Source organism: Rhagoletis pomonella, unplaced genomic scaffold (genome assembly GCF_013731165.1).
Source record: "Rhagoletis pomonella isolate Grant_MI unplaced genomic scaffold, Rhpom_1.0 Rhpom_scaffold_00002, whole genome shotgun sequence".
In the NCBI taxonomy this organism is placed as follows: Eukaryota; Metazoa; Arthropoda; class Insecta; order Diptera; family Tephritidae; genus Rhagoletis; species Rhagoletis pomonella.
In genome coordinates, this window is record NW_023458556.1 from 58,634,764 (window position 1) to 58,650,666 (window position 15,903).

Here is a 15,903-nt window from a genome sequence, read left to right on the forward strand (position 1 = left end):
AAAAAAAGACTGCCTTGACATTAAAATGGCATGTGAGTTCAAAGTCACGTGATAGGTAGTAAACTTGAGAGATAGGAGGAGAAATTTGAGTTCAATTTAAAAAAAAAAAAAACTGAAAAGAAAGAAATTACAGTAGTGTGAGGGAGAGTTAATTTCAATACTTATGTGTACACATAGAACAGATTTAAGCTGAAGAATACAATACGTTTTGTTTAATATTTTCTACTTAAGTTATACTTAATTATCCAGTTAATAGTATCTCGCTCTACACTCATGCTTCTTTAAAACCTCAATCTATAATTGAAGCCTCCATAGCTTCCATGAAATACCCACTGAAATCCAATTAAATACATTCACCTCCGACTTAATGCATACAGCAGATTTTTTATTGCAATTTCCTCGTAACATTTTCAAGATCAAAGGACATTAAAACTATGGTCTCTCATAAACTGGTTTGAAGGTGAGACTGCAAAAATAATAAAGAAAAACACACACTCACCTTCACTCATCACAAAAGCGCCCAAGGACAGGCGCGTTGAGGACGAGTCGATGTACGCACGGTCTGCCCTTAGGGAAATAACAGATAGTTTACGTTTATCAAGTGAGATATAACATTTAAGTGAACAGAGAGTGGAGACGTTCCGCGTAATACTCTTATAAAGCAAAGCTTTTGTGCAGAAAACGGTAAAGTGCGATGTCGAAATGTATGGATGTTTTGTTACTTTTTTAAGCTTAAAAGATAACTTTTTTTGGAAAGCTTTATATTTTTGGAAGCTTGCAATGTTTGAACTTATGATTGGCAACTTCGCTAAGTACACACATGTATACATATGTAAGTACATAATAGGTTTGTTCCACAACCCACTTGTAGAAAAACTCGAGCAAAGTTCAAACTATGAGCGTATATCAAAGAAACTATAAAACTTACTTGTAGAATGCATATATATGTGTAACTCGAAGTGACTTCAAGTAGCTTGCGGAACAAACCTAATGTCATTATGGATTGACTAGATTGGGTACCAAAGAAAGCTATGAATATTTACTTGCATATCTCCAAAAAAAAAAGAAGAAAATGATGTAATCATATACATAAATACATATGTGGACTTTGGTGGTGCTTTTGGAACCGTCTGCTCTGCAAATTTCATACTAAAAAGATGCGTTACTGTTTGCAGTAAGACTCATTTCAAGAGACAATTTTAAGCCACATAAGCCTGGTTGTGTTACATATGCATACTACAGTGTTTCCATCTTGTACGTTATTGTTTTAGTAAGAACTCCATAATACTGAGCTTGTAGGAAGCGAGCGGCAAGCATACCTCTTCCAGGCTGGTGAAAGTGGAGCGGAAGTAACCTTGCATGCGATCCCATCTGTTTTCTCGTTTCCTGCTATGTTCAGTTAGAGGAAACAATGGGCACCACTACAGCTAAGATCAGGGATCAGCGCTGAGCGCTTATGTGCATTTCATCACTATGCCATACGGAAATTGTTCTTGATCGTGTCTTTTGTAGGGGCTGGAACAAGGCGCTTCGCGTACCTTACTGATAATCAGCCTGGCTGGGAGCCCCAAATAACCCAGTCGGTAACGGAGCCCTTTGGAAACCAGGCCGCACCCGGTTGCTTGCAGTGTACTTACGCTGGGTACTGCGGATCTCTGCCCGGGGCCGCCGAACCCTTTCTCTGCGACTCATAAGACTGTGAACGAGCAAAAATCAAATTCAAAAACAACAACAAAAAATTAGACCGGCACAAATGTCGGAAGGGCAATCGCCCAGACACGATGGCGGCCAGTGCTATGCAGGGCCCCCTACAAGCCACGACGTGGCTAGTATCTATGGAGAACCTTTGCCGGGGTCAGGTGCATCCACAAAAGCGGAGAGGAATAGGGTGGGGCAACCGAAACGCGATCAACATCCTCTATGGGAGTCGACCACATTTTCTGGAAATACACAGAAGAGGAGCTAATGTCAGACGATGACGAGAGGAACTCAACAGTAGTGTAGGGGGTGGGAAAGTGGGGCCAAGACGGTGCGCGTCCTCCAAATTACCCTACACCACAGCAAAGCAGCATCGTCTGCACTGCTGCTCCAGCTCTCCAAAGGGGCACAAGACATCGCCCTGATCCAGGAGCCTTGGATGATAGGGGCTAGAATATGCTGGCTGAAGTCGGCAGGGCACAACTTGATAAATGGAGCTATTATAGGCAAACTTTCATAACGAAGAGCAGAAGAGAGGTCCTGGATGTCGTCTCAGAAGATGTGGAGGTTATGATCAGCAACTGGTCGGTGCTTGATGAGCATATTTTCTTTGATCATCCAATTCGACTTATATGGGGTCAAGTCCACGGTGCCTTCCAAAAGAAATATAAGAAAAGCCGACTGGCACAAGTACAGAAAAGAACTTGATAAGTGGCTCTCAAGAACCACATTATCCATTCCAGGGAACTCTAGGGACATAGATCCTCGGGAGGAAATAGGCAATGGGAAATCTATAAGTTAAACTTAAAAGATAACAAGAAACTATTAGGGAAAAGCAAGAGATGCTCATGGAGTAACTTTTTCAGTGTTTTGGACTCTGTACAAAAACGTTTTAGGCTGAGGAAGATTCTCTTTAGTTCACGCCATATCGCCCCGGGAAGGTTGCTAATACCCGAAGGAGCATGTACGGAAACTGAAGTGGAATCCGTGGACCATCTTCTGAGTACGCACTTTCCGGGCGCTACCGAGCAGACACTGAACCAGCCAATAAGAGATAGGGGTCAACCAGTTAGGATAGACCTAATCACTAAAGAAAAAGTAATGTGGGAAATAGTATCCTTCAAGCCTTACAAATCTGCGAGTCCTGATGGTGTTATACCGATTCAGCTGCAGCAATCTCTGGAGCTGAGGTCAAAATGGCTGTATACTCTTTTTAAGGGAGTCCTCACTCTTAACTATATTGGCGCAGAAGCAAGGACAATGACAACATCCGATGAGGCGACTCTTGGTGTGTTTGAGAGAAAGATTTTGCGGAAGATTTACGGGCCTTTACGCGTTGACGACGGCGAGTACCGCAGACGATGGAACGATGAGCTGTATGAGCTTTACAACGACATGGACATAGTGCAGCGAATTAAAATACAGCGGCTCCGCTGGCTTGGCCATGTCGCTCGAATGGACACTGATGCTCCAGCTCTGAAAGAATTCAACTCGGAACCCGCTGGTGGTAGCAGAGGAAGAGGGAGGCCCCCAAGATGGAAAGACCAATTGGAGAAGGACTTGGCTTCACTTGGCATTTCCAATTGGCGTCAGTTGGCACAGAGGAGAAACGACTGGCGTGCTTTGCTGAACTCGGCCAAAACCGCTTAGGCGGTTACAGCGCCAAAAATTAAGAAGAAGAAGGAAGCGCGGGGAGGCTCCAAGGTCATTGCGTATGCTGATGTCCTTGCGATGGTTGTGATTTTCCACAAACTATGTTAATCGAAAGGCGGACAAAGGAGAAAGGCCTGCGTGTTTACCCAGACAAAACTTATCAGGTTCTCTTTACCAGGAATTACAAAATTCCAAAAATTTACAAATTCCCTCACTTCAGTTCCGTGCCATAAGCAATAAGATTCTGAAGCTAGGGGAGTCCCAAAAATATCTGGGGGTAGTAATGGATAAAAAGCTGAACTGGGAACAGAATATACAAAAAATAATATAGATTGGCGCTTACACATATGTTAGTGTTTGGCCGAGCTTCTCCTCCGACTTGTGGCGTGCGCCTTGATGTTGTCACACAAAGCAGAAAAACCTACAGTTTTACGCCGAACGGCGATTGTATTTTTATGAGAAGCTGTTTTTCATGGCAGAAATACACTCGGAGATTTGCCATTGCCTGCCGAGGGACGACCGCTGTTAAGAAAAAACCTTTTTTCTATATTTTTTGCGATGTTGCTTTGACCAGGGTTTGAACCCAGGCGTTGCGCGCACGCTTACCACTACACCACAGTGGCCGACAAATACAAAAAATATACAAAAGCGCATTTAAAAAGCGAAGATAACCCTCTACTGCTGCAAGGAGGCGATTGCGCGTAGCTGGCGCTGTCCCAAAGCATCATGGATTGGCTATACACGGTGGTTATTCTACTATGTGAGGTTTTGATATAGTGGCCTCAACAGGAAATCTACAACTAACGCACTCCAAAAAGTGCAAGGGTTCAGGATTCTTTGAAAACCTAACCGATATAGCCGAGGTAGGTATACGGAATCTTCTGGGTTTCGCGAAATCCACACGATTATTTCGGTATCACAATGGGCCCATGACGCATGGGCCTATGTGTGCTAGTGAGGTCACTGGCAGCAACTTCAACCTAACCAGGGTTAGGTCACTCAAAAATTTTGGCCACTATTCCAGAAAATAGGTTTTTCTAACAGAATTCCAGACAGAATCGACTGCTATCTTTACGGACGGGTCAAAGCTCCTCCATAAAGTTGACCACTGCAGCGTTTTTTAGGTCGAATGATTAGCTATACGGGAGTACGCCTTATGGATTAACAGCGGCGCAATTGCTCTAAAATCCGTTACTATTTATTCTGACAGCCAATCAGAGATTAAATCTCTGCCGAGTGCAGAAATAACTTAAGCAAGTGGAAGCCAAAGTTACTATTAACGTGTTATGGGCACCCGGGCACAGGGAAATACCGGGAAACTGCGCGGAAGACTAGCTTGCGAGGGGGAGAACTGGCCTTCCCTCCGTAAACTCAGCGCACGGTGCAGGGGCCCCCCTGTCTTCGTGCAAGCACCGACTGAAGTATATTTTCATTGACGGAAGAACCAACTTGTTCCATTACTTAACGAATCTGGCCATATATTAATGAGGAAAGATCCAAAACTCTGCCAAAGCACTGCCCAATGTCATCCCGATAACGATTTCTGTTGTGCCTATAAGGAGGCAGAGGAGGTGGAGTGTGTAGAGCAATATGTCTGCCACCATCCCCATCTCTGACAAGGTCAATAATTCCTATTTGTTTTAACTGATCTCGACTCTGCGGACACCTGCGACCTAATAGTTGCAAAACAATTAGTCTAATTAGCCTAAGTGTCCCAGCGTCCTGTGAAACTCCCGGGATTAGCTGGAACAGAAATCCACTTCCATAGCCTCGCAAAGTGAACTTAATATCACCAAAAGTAATTAGTAACTTTATTCCCAGCTATAGATATTCATAAACAGTATTCTTATTCAAGTGAAACGCATTATTTGAATATTTACTTAACACACGCTTTAATAAGTTAAAAACTTCAATTAAAGCAAAGAATTTTGGAAACTTTGTTGTTATCTCACCTTAGTCATAGGCAAATTTCTTTCGAAAAGTCAGTCGCGTAGGTAATAAATTAATGCATGCGCTTGAAAATTCCATTCGAATCTTTTACATATAAGCGCTAGGAAATAGCTGAACAACGTCAGGTGCTTAGTTCTCTTCATCGACGTAGTTGTAGTTAATATGGTAAAGAAAAGTATTTCCATCAAAACATATTTGATCTTTTGTGCATTCGCTGTCTTAAAATTAGTCATGTGTGAGACTAATGTTGCTGTTTATAGACAAAGGCCTCAGTCACGTATTTATGGTGGTCGAACGGCAGCATCGGGACAATTTCCATATCAGGTACTGCTAAATTGTAGAGCAAATGGTCAGATAAGAACATGTGGTGGCGCAATTATTTCGCGGAGTTTTATTTTGACGGCAGCACATTGTGTTGAAGATTACGAGTATACAGCAGAGGATATAACTGTTCGTGCGGGCTCTGTCATGTATGATGAAGGAGGCGTTTTACAGGGTGTTTCGGAGGTAACAATACATCCTCAATATCACAATTTTACCAACGATATCGCTATACTAAAATTGAATAGCCCATTGAAGTACAACGAGGCAATAAAATATATAAGACTTGGAAAAACGCAGGTACCTGAAGGTGCGTCAGTTACCGTGAGTGGCTGGGGTCTATCACCCGTTGGTACATTGCCTGAACAGTTGAAATACAATACGGAGTATACTATCAGCCATGAGGAATGTGAAAATGCGATAGGTACTTTGGCGCAATCAATGAGATGCTTTAAAAAACGAGTAGGCAATGGCATCTGCGAAGGTGATTCCGGCGGTCCGGCAGTTTATGGCAGTGATCTTATAGGTGTGGCTGCATTTACCGTGAATGGTTGCGGCAGCAACTTGCCCGATGTGTATACGGATGTGGTTGCAAAACGAAATTGGATACTTCAACATATTAAAAGTCAGAAACTTTAAGCGAGTGAAATCCATTGGCGCTGTTCGGGTTTACGTAAATTTTGTCAAAAAATTATAGAACTTCTAGTCAAATTGAAATCGTGAAATTTATGTGAGATCGAAAACTGGAACAGGCCATATGCATGTATGTATTTATATATTTGTACGCAAATAAATATTTGGACGAATTAAGAACAGTTGAGAACGGGTTTGAATTTTATTTGCACAGAATGTTTTCATATATTTTTTAATTTTGTTTCATCAATTAATATTTGGGCTTGGCAAAGATTTGCCCCAGCACTTCCAGCGTTCTGAGCTGGGTTAGGTTAGGTTCACTTGCGATACTAAGTGGCTTTGCGATGACCATTTATGTCCTTAGGTTAGGTTATCTTGGCTGCCCCCATCCACTGTGTGCCCATTATGATGCCATGTTAGAGACTACTTAAGTGCCTTCTCATCAGTGTTGCCGCGAAACATTTTTAGCGGTAGCTAAATTCAGGTTAAAAAAGGGCTAAAAAAGGGCTAAAAAAGAGCTAAAAATCGTCGTTGTGGCTAAAAATGGTAGCTAAATTTTTTTACCTACATATAAATATATAAGTATACACGCAAACATTTTCTATAAGTAATGATATAGAAAAACAATAAACTCTGGAAAGAATTAATATTTTATTCAACAAAAAAACTTGTTGTGTAACACATAAAGCATATTAAGGGCCGCCAACTTACCTATTTTAAAGTATAGTTAAATCGTTAATGGATAAGATAACGGCCCAGAAACGTAAAAAAAACATACATATACATATGTTATTAATTAATTAATTTCTTACATAAACAAAAAAATGAGATCACATTAAGAATACATAAGTACTAGAATCATATCTATATACAGTGTCGGACAATACTGTTACGATTATCCTCGAAACCTTGAGGGATTTCCCAAATATACTCGGGCTCGTATCGCTGGATTGTTAAATAAATGCTAACAATGACCAAATTGTAGTACAATTAACTTTATTGTACAACAAACAATTTATAATACTTGCTAATACAGTAAAAACACTTTACAATACTTGTTAAAGCAATAACAACGCTTTACTACTTGTTAACAAAATTAAACTTATAGCTTGCTTATTCGCAACTCAATTCTCTGCTCAGTTTACTTGTAGCTTGCTGACTTGTAACTCCCTCACCTCGCGGTGGCGGCGCCCTTATATACCTGCGCTGGCACTTATGGCAACTCTAGAACATTCTGAAGTTTATCGCTCATTCTCTTTCTCTCGCTGTTCGCAGTGTTCATCCAACTTGACGTTTCTCTTTGTGGAACATTCTACGTCATTCTTCGAACATTCTGCCTATTTCTCGTTGTTCGCTTTGTGTTGCCGCAGTATTCGCCACACTGCCCTCCACCTAAGTCTGATCGTCCCGATCAGACACACCTGCCGCTCCAACCGCTGCAAGTCTTTCCAAGTGGCCACTTTCATCTTGGTCCTCGGTCTCCCCATTGTCTGGATTCGATGCATTGCGTCCTTCAGCCGTTTGTCAATCCTATATGGACCTTTCCAGTTACGCTGTTGTTCGGAGGTGAAGCCTTTCTTCGGCTGCGGCATGTGCAACAACACCGAATCACCTTCCTGTAGCTCTTCTCGGCTCGATGCGTTACTGGACATTGCTTCCAGCTTATCTCCGGTGGTGCACCATCTCACATGGTCGTGCTTCTGCCGGCCACTGGTGGTGACCAGACCATGTCTCTTCTCATGGGCACCCTTTTCGCCAGATATATGCCGCATCATCTGTCCATGACACCCTGACTCCCGCCTTCGTGCTGCACTGCCTTTAGCACATCTTGCTACATCCGGATCCTTACGCTGAAACTTCTGCCGTCGTTTCGTATCTCGCTCTTCCGCCGATGCTCACTTCATTGACCGGACATGCATAATCTCAACCTTAGCTTCCGGCTTAACTGCTCGCCTTTGCCGGCCACCTTTTCCGGGACACTTCAAAGCGCGCCTACTGCTTTCACAGCCGCTTCCATTTCCGGCCACCGGCGTATTACCATTGCAACGTGGTTCAGTGGCTTTCCTCCTGCCGGAAACACTGCCTGGCTCGCCATGACCACTACCTTGTTGCGACCTTTTCTTCACTGAGCTAGCGGAACCGTCACGCTTTTCCTGTATCGGTGAACCGCTTCCTTCTCCAGACGAAACCACTCCGTCTCCATCACTGCCAACCTCCGCCCAACTAATCGCTTCCGTTTCTGGTGGAATCTTCGACACTTCCTCTAAGACTAACCGTCTGCTGCAGCACTGGCTGTCGTAACCAACCCTAAGTGGCACTTTCCTGTGACGATCTGTCAGGATCATTCTCTGGAGGTCAATCTTCATGCCTTGGCCAAGTAAGAAATCCACGCCGATGATGACTTCATCCACAATGTCTGCCACTATAAACTTAGTGTACGAGGCCACATCGTCGATTATTACCTCGCATGGTACTTCTCCTAACACTTGGGTGCATTCACCAGTTGCAGTCTGCAGCTTTGCTCCAGGTAGTGGCTTCACATAAAAAGTAGTCACATCAGGTCGAATAATGGAATGTGTCGCTCCAGTATCCACTGTCAGTACTCTCTTCTGCCCATTCACACATCCACCAATAGTGAGGTTGCTCGCATTCCGGCCAATTTGGGAGACGGAGATTATGGGCCCTTCAACTTCTGTAGCCAGCACGCGGCCCTTCCTGCTGGCTCGTTTCAGTTTAGCGACTGATTGGAGTTGGCTTCGTCTCCTTCAGCCCTGCGTTTGCGTCCTGCTGAATTGTTGAGCCCACTGGAACTTGCGCTGCAATCGCGGGCGAAGTGGCCTGGCTTTCCACATTTAAAACATTTTCTAGCACCATCCTTCCTCTCGGTTGCACCAGGAGTATTCTTCCCTGCCATCGACTTGAGTGTTTTCAGGATCTCGTTCATCACGTCAGGTGTTTCCACTTCTACTCGATTGGCTTTGTAGGCTGGTCTACTTAGGAGCGCTGCCGTTTCACGTGTCTGAGCATACGAGACCGTTTCAGCAAATGTTGGCTTTGGATTTGCATACGTCTCGCGCTTGGTATACACGTCCCGCATTCCGTTGATGAACCTCTGGATTTTTACTCTTTCGAGGTGCTCACCAGATGCATCTCCAATTGCCAAATGAGCCAACCTTTCAACCTCGGAGGCGAATTCCTGTAGAGTCTCGTTGGATTTCTGGCTGCGATTTTCCAGCTCCATCTGGTAAATCTGTCTCCTGTGCTCGCTACCATAACGTCTTTCCACTGCACCCATTAACGCATCGTAACTGTTCCTTTCACAATCAGGAATAATCTGCAAGATTTCCGCTGCAGGTCCTTTTAATGCAACGAACAGTGCAGCGGATTTATCCTCCATGCTCCAGTGATTTGCTGTAGCTGTCTTCTCAAACTGGAGCTTAAAGACTTGGAAAGGAATCGTGCCGTCAAAGGATGGAGTCTTTACCTTGGGCGCGCTGGTCGAAGAAGGTGGGCGAATCAACTGCATATCTCGGAGGCGACCTTCCAACTCTTCTACCTTAGCCTCGACTTTATCCTGTCTATCCTTGATTTGTTCGTTATCTCTAGCCAAATTCTCCTGCAGTTGTGTAATCTTTGCATCCTGGACTTCCAGCAACTGTGATACGTGTGTCTTCTGTGCCTGTAGCTGCGACGAAATATCTGACAACTGTGTTTGCATCTGAGATGACATCTGTGACATGGCAGCCAATAACGTGTTCATGTCCATAGCTGTTGATGAACTTGGAGACTTTTGCTGTTCTTCAACCTTCCCGGATGTCTGCTGCACATCCTTCGACGAACAAGCAGCCTCATCCTTCTGTTCGTCCTTTGCGGATGCATCGTCGGATTTACCCTGGAAGTCGTATTTGTCCACGTTGATGCCTTCAGCTTCCATAGCCTCCCGCAAACGGGATAATAATTCCACTTTTCTTCCGGAGGTGGCCAAATTACGCTTTTCCAACTCCTGTTTTAGTTCCTCAATCTTTAAGTCCTGAATTTTCGCCATTTTCAGTAGTTTATCCTTCGGGATTTATTTAACAATCCCACTTCTGACACCAATTGTTACGATTATCCTCGAAACCTTGAGGGATTTCCCAAATATACTCGGGCTCGTATCGCTGGATTGTTAAATAAATGCTAACAATGACCAACTTGTAGTACAATTAACTTTATTGTACAACAAACAATTTATAATACTTGCTAATACAGTAAAAACACTTTACAATACTTGTTAAAGCAATAACAACGCTTTACTACTTGTTAACAAAATTAAACTTATAGCTTGCTCATTCGCAACTCAATTCTCTGCTCAGTTTACTTGTAGCTTGCTGACTTGTAACTCCCTCACCTCGCGGTGGCGGCGCCCTTATATACCTGCGCTGGCACTTATGGCAACTCTAGAACATTCTGAAGTTTATCGCTCATTCTCTTTCTCTCGCTGTTCGCAGTGTTCATCCAACTTGACGTTTCTCTTTGTGGAACATTCTACGTCATTCTTCGAACATTCTGCCTATTTCTCGTTGTTCGCTTTGTGTTGCCGCAGTATTCGCCACAATACTAAATAACTTAAATAATTTCAAACTATGCTTCGAAAAATATCCATTTGTAAAAGAAATTTTGAAAATGTTATGTTATAATTTACAAAGAATTAAAATGTCGGTGCTTTATTATTGTCCGACGCTGTATGTATCAAACAAACAAAAGAGTATTCATTTAATGAACTCATAGTAAAATAATTTAATCTATAAACATTTTTTTTAACACATTAAATATCTATATCTATATCAATACTATCATCGCTAAGCGATTCTTCGTCGTTACAATTTTGTTCATTTCTCATTAACCGAACAATATCATCTGTAATTTCAAAATCATGACAATATTTCTGTACATTTTTTAAGCCATATCTTACAGTTAATAAAGCGTTTAACATTGCAAAATTCCTTTTATTTCTGTCCTTATTTTTAACGAAATTTATTATAGAAAACGTCCTTTCAACTTCTGCGTTACTTAAAGGTAAAAGAAGCAACCGATAAACAAACTTTTTCCACCACTTAAGCTAGCGACACAATGAACAGTTTATTTGCCTTAAAGGAAAGGCGTTCGCTTTATAAGCGAAGAGTTAAATTCATGAAAATCATATAAAAAATTTTAATGTCAATGATGAATAAATTTTGAAAAGGGCTAAAAAAAGGGCTAGGGGCAATTTCAAATTTTTGTGGCCAAAAAAAGAATTTGGTAGCCAAAGAAGTAAAAACATTTTGTAGCTCTAATGAAGTGCACAATATCGTGAACTGAATCCAGTTCAGCCAAACATTCAAAAGAATAGTGGAGAAACGAGCATCCACGAGCCCTCGCCAATGCAGGACAGTGGCAGAGATAATGATCTACGCTTTCGATTTCCTCCTCATCGCGGCAGCTGCGACAGTAGGCCCTTAACTTCTTATCCGTTCTACTAGCGTAAGGTCCCATATAAGCCGTAGTAGTGGTCGCTACAAGCGAAGTAGAGGGATAGATTTACGCTTATCCAAACTAGGCCTTGCTATCCTGCACGTAGGTTCCGCAGATCATCTTTTATTTGCTCGCTCGATAGAATTATTCTCCAAACAGAGTTTGCAGGAAGATAGCAGCATGCCCGCAACTTGAGCAGTACTGATTGCTGACAGTAAGGTGCCTTTCCTTGCCAGTTCATCCGCAATAAAGTTGACCGTTAGATCTCTATAGCTTGGCTACCATACGAAATGAGTGAATTATCTCTTTTCCAGCTCATTTAGGGTACGTTAACATTCCATTACAATTCTCGATGCCGATTTATCACAATTAAGTGCTTTTATAGGTACCTGGCTATCGGAAAAGATAGCTACTGTGTGCAAATTAATAGAAAAATCGATCAGCCATCTTGCATCTGCGTTTATTGCCGTAAGTTCAGCTTTAAAAACGATGCAGAGATATGGAAGACGAAAACTGAGGCTAAGAGAGAGTACTCGAAAACGGCTGGACAAAACAAAGAACACTTGGAAAAAACCAGGGCACGCTCTCTCAATTCGTTCTATATAGTAAAAAAATGATAAAAAAAAGTTGGAGATGCTAATGCCAAATGGTGTCCGCAATGGGCTGGAATGCCCCAAGTAGCTATATACGGTATCGGTCATATCTATTGCACGCCATTTCAAAGTGATATTGTTTGCCACTTATGTATGTTTATATTTTAATTTTTAAGAATAGTAATACAGATAATTCTATAACAAAGCCCAAGTAAACCCAAGTTTAAAACTTTGTAGAAAACTACAAAAAAATACAACAAATTTTGCCCCCAAATTTTAAGCTTTTTTTCAGAAGTGTTAGATTGTTTTTTGAGTATGTATAGAGTTTTATAGCCTATTCAATTTTAGTCTAATAATGTGCAAGTTTCAAGTAACTAACCGTACCGTTGATTTTTTATAGTTTTTTTTGTCGCATTTTAAAAAATTAACGCTAATTTTTAGTCACTTAAAACTTGCACATTATCAGAATAAAATTCAGTGGGCTATAAAACTGTGTATTCAAAAAAATTCTTATACTTCCGAAAAAAAAGTTTGAACTTTGGTTAATGTTTGTGGAATTTTTTTGTAGTTTTTTTACAAAGTTTTAATGGTTTATATGGGGTTTGTAAGAGAATGAACTGTATTATAATTGGAAATTCTAAGGAATAAAAAAATAAACATAAGGGGCAAACAATATAACTTTGAAATGGCGTGCTATAGATATGACCGACACTGTATGTATTCGTTGCATTTCATAAGCAACAGCAATAAAACGAAAAAAATGTGCAATTGCGCACTTCAAATTGACGAAAACGGCCCCATTTTCCAGGCGAAAAATATATAGGTCACCGGTGTGTATAGGATGCTGTTTCACATATGTATGTATATACAAAGCATTTTCCAACAAAGTCTATATCCGCTACATATCGTCGTTTAAAGTACAAAACCGCATATCTGCAAAATGCAAAACCGCGTTGCATAAATTAAACCTTCATATTTCAAAATGGTTGTCATTTTTATAAAGCAATCGCATTTCTGGCTAGTATATTTCAGGACGAATAAATAAGGATTGAGCCAAGAGCTTGTGTGAGAAAATCCAAGTTTTGACAGCAAAGTCAGTTACGCTGTTTTGCAGAATGACGATACGCGGTTTTGTACTTTAAACGACGATATAAGACTAAATACATGTCTGCATGTAATACTTACTAGGTACCAGCTTCTAGTAACACAAGCTCTGTGAAGAGTGCATTCGAACAACAAAATTTGCAATAATGAAATCTCATCGGTCTTATATAGTACTAAGTATGTACATACGTACATATTTATTTCTTTGTTTTAGCTGAAGATCTGATGCTAGGAGCCACATAGTTTAGAGAGCTAAATAGGATAATAATCTGTCATTTGAAAAAGGAAAGGGGAAGTTATTGTAAAGTCGGTGGTATACTGGAAGAGATCGGCGATGATTGAAATGGTTTTTAAAATGCCAATTGCTACTTTTCTCTTCGCAGAACTACATAAACCATTCCATATTAAGAACGTACCGATTTGCGCAGGCAACTGATGTTAGTACTAAAGAGTTGCCCTGAGCTCTGTGGGACATGCCAAAGTGTAAATTCGGGACAGATAAAAAGAATGAATTGAGCCAATTCCAATCCATCGTCCTCGGAGCAGCTCAATACTTATTATCTAAAGTATTGATGTTTTCACTTCTACTAAAAAATGTCGCCTTTTGAAAGCTCTCTTTCCTTTTTTTTGTACTCGATTCTAAAATAAAGGCAAACAGTGAGAAAATGTTCTGCTCGTTTCCTAAAATGACACACTCTTTTAAGGCAAAAAACGCACATTCTCTGCCCTTTGAAACTTTTTTACCCTGAAAATCAGATGGTTGCTTAATACGAAAATATTTTGAAATGCTTGAGCTAGACAAGGACTAGAAAGCAAAAACAGGGTTGTGTGTAGGAAGAAACGAAAGCACCATATGATATTTATGTACTTCCAGCCAATGAATTTCAATCAGACAGTGCGCTATCCAAACACTCCACAAAATTGGGAGTTGGAGTGAATCCAAAAAGTTTTCTTGATCACCCTCGGGGAGAAAGAATCTAGAGTTGCACATATCCTAACTATCGTTCAGCACTTGCTGAGCTGATACCAGAGCAGCCTACAGGCACCAGCCTATTTTTCTCTGCGAACCGTCTCTGGGGTATTCTTCTAAGCGAACTCATCCGGTGTGTAGTTTCATAAAATATTACTATACCCATGAACATAAGTTTAACTGAGAAATAATCTGATACAACCGATCGAGAAGTCAGACATTTCCAGATCAATTGCGAGCGCGCCGTGGGCATGTCTAAGGCCCTAATTGTCGTTTGGCTTTAATAGTATATTTTACCTCCATTATGGTCGTCAAACTTTAATGCACCGTCGAATGATTCTTTATGGCAGCAACATATCTCGGTCTAGAACGCTATAATAGTCTGAAAGACTAACTTTAAGTCTGATGCAGAGTTCTTGACAGATGACCATTTCAGCACTGATTTGTTCACCTAGCTACGCCACGTAAATTTGAAATTTCCCCACCTCTCTCTTTTTATTGCAAGTGGCGTAAGGGCTGCTTGGAGTCAGTCTATGTACGCAGTAGCCTATGTTATGAGGGACGAAATCGGAGCTAAGTACTCAATTCCCAGACTAACTACAATATCGACGGAAGTTAAATTAAGCCCGACGTCCAAGGTTAAAGTGGTAGTAGTTTGAAGTGCCCCACTGATTCCAATAAGGGCGGCCTGTCACACGAGCGAGAAACCTGGGTTATGTCAAACAAAGATGCGAAGGCTTTGGGAGCTACCGAGTGAACTATTAAACGCAAGATCCAAGGCCCTGTTTGCATTGGCAAAGGATACCGAAGAAGATATAATAACGAACTGTGCGAGCTTTTTAACGATGTGCTGGATTCAGCATGTTGTGCGCATGGATGATGATACTCTAGTGAAACTATTCTTCAATTGGGCCCCATATGTGGACAACGAAAGAAGGGGCGCCCACGAGTGCACTCGGGATGAAAACCTGGCGCAACCTTGCAGAGGAGAGAGGCAATTTGCGAATATTTTTGGTATTGGCCCAAATTGACGAACGGTTGTAGAGCCAAACAAGAAGAAAAAGTAGTGAACAAGACCAGCTCCGAATCGAGAGAAATCGCCCACTATATGAAGACCACTTAGTAACAAGCTCGTGTCTGAGCTCATGGGTTAGTTCAAGAAGTATACCCAAAAACTCACTTCTCACCCAAAGTACTACGTTATCTGCATAGACAGTCATACGATAGCTTAGCTCTTTTGCCTATACAGCAGGAAGTCGTTCGCTTCCTTTGCTCATTTACATTAGATAGAGCTAGTGCCCCATTTAGTAAGGATAGTTCTATAGCAAAGTATGTCTATGACATGCCGAGGTTATAAAGCTGTCAATACCAAGAAAGGACTCCAACAACAGGTCCTTATGGGAAAAAGCTTCCCACATACGCAAAATTATTAAAAAGAATTGGTGAATTATAGAGTAACAATATGGGTATCAATTAAAAGAAAAAATTCCC

At 41.5% G+C, this 15,903-nt stretch overlaps 1 protein-coding gene across 1 annotated transcript; it reads left to right on the plus strand.

Moving 5' to 3' along the window:
* The first annotated feature begins 5,532 nt into the window (after positions 1–5,532).
* On the plus strand, positions 5,533–6,261 carry LOC118754019 (serine protease SP24D-like). Its single transcript, XM_036488892.1, has one exon. It carries the CDS (start codon positions 5,533–5,535, stop codon positions 6,259–6,261), a length of 729 nt encoding a protein of 242 aa, XP_036344785.1.
* The last annotated feature ends 9,642 nt before the right edge of the window (positions 6,262–15,903 follow it).

Excerpts from the sequence above, each read along its gene's own strand:
- LOC118754019 (XM_036488892.1), top strand. The coding sequence starts at position 5,533 with ATGTGTGAGACTAATGTTGCTGTTTATAGACAAAGGCCTCAGTCACGT.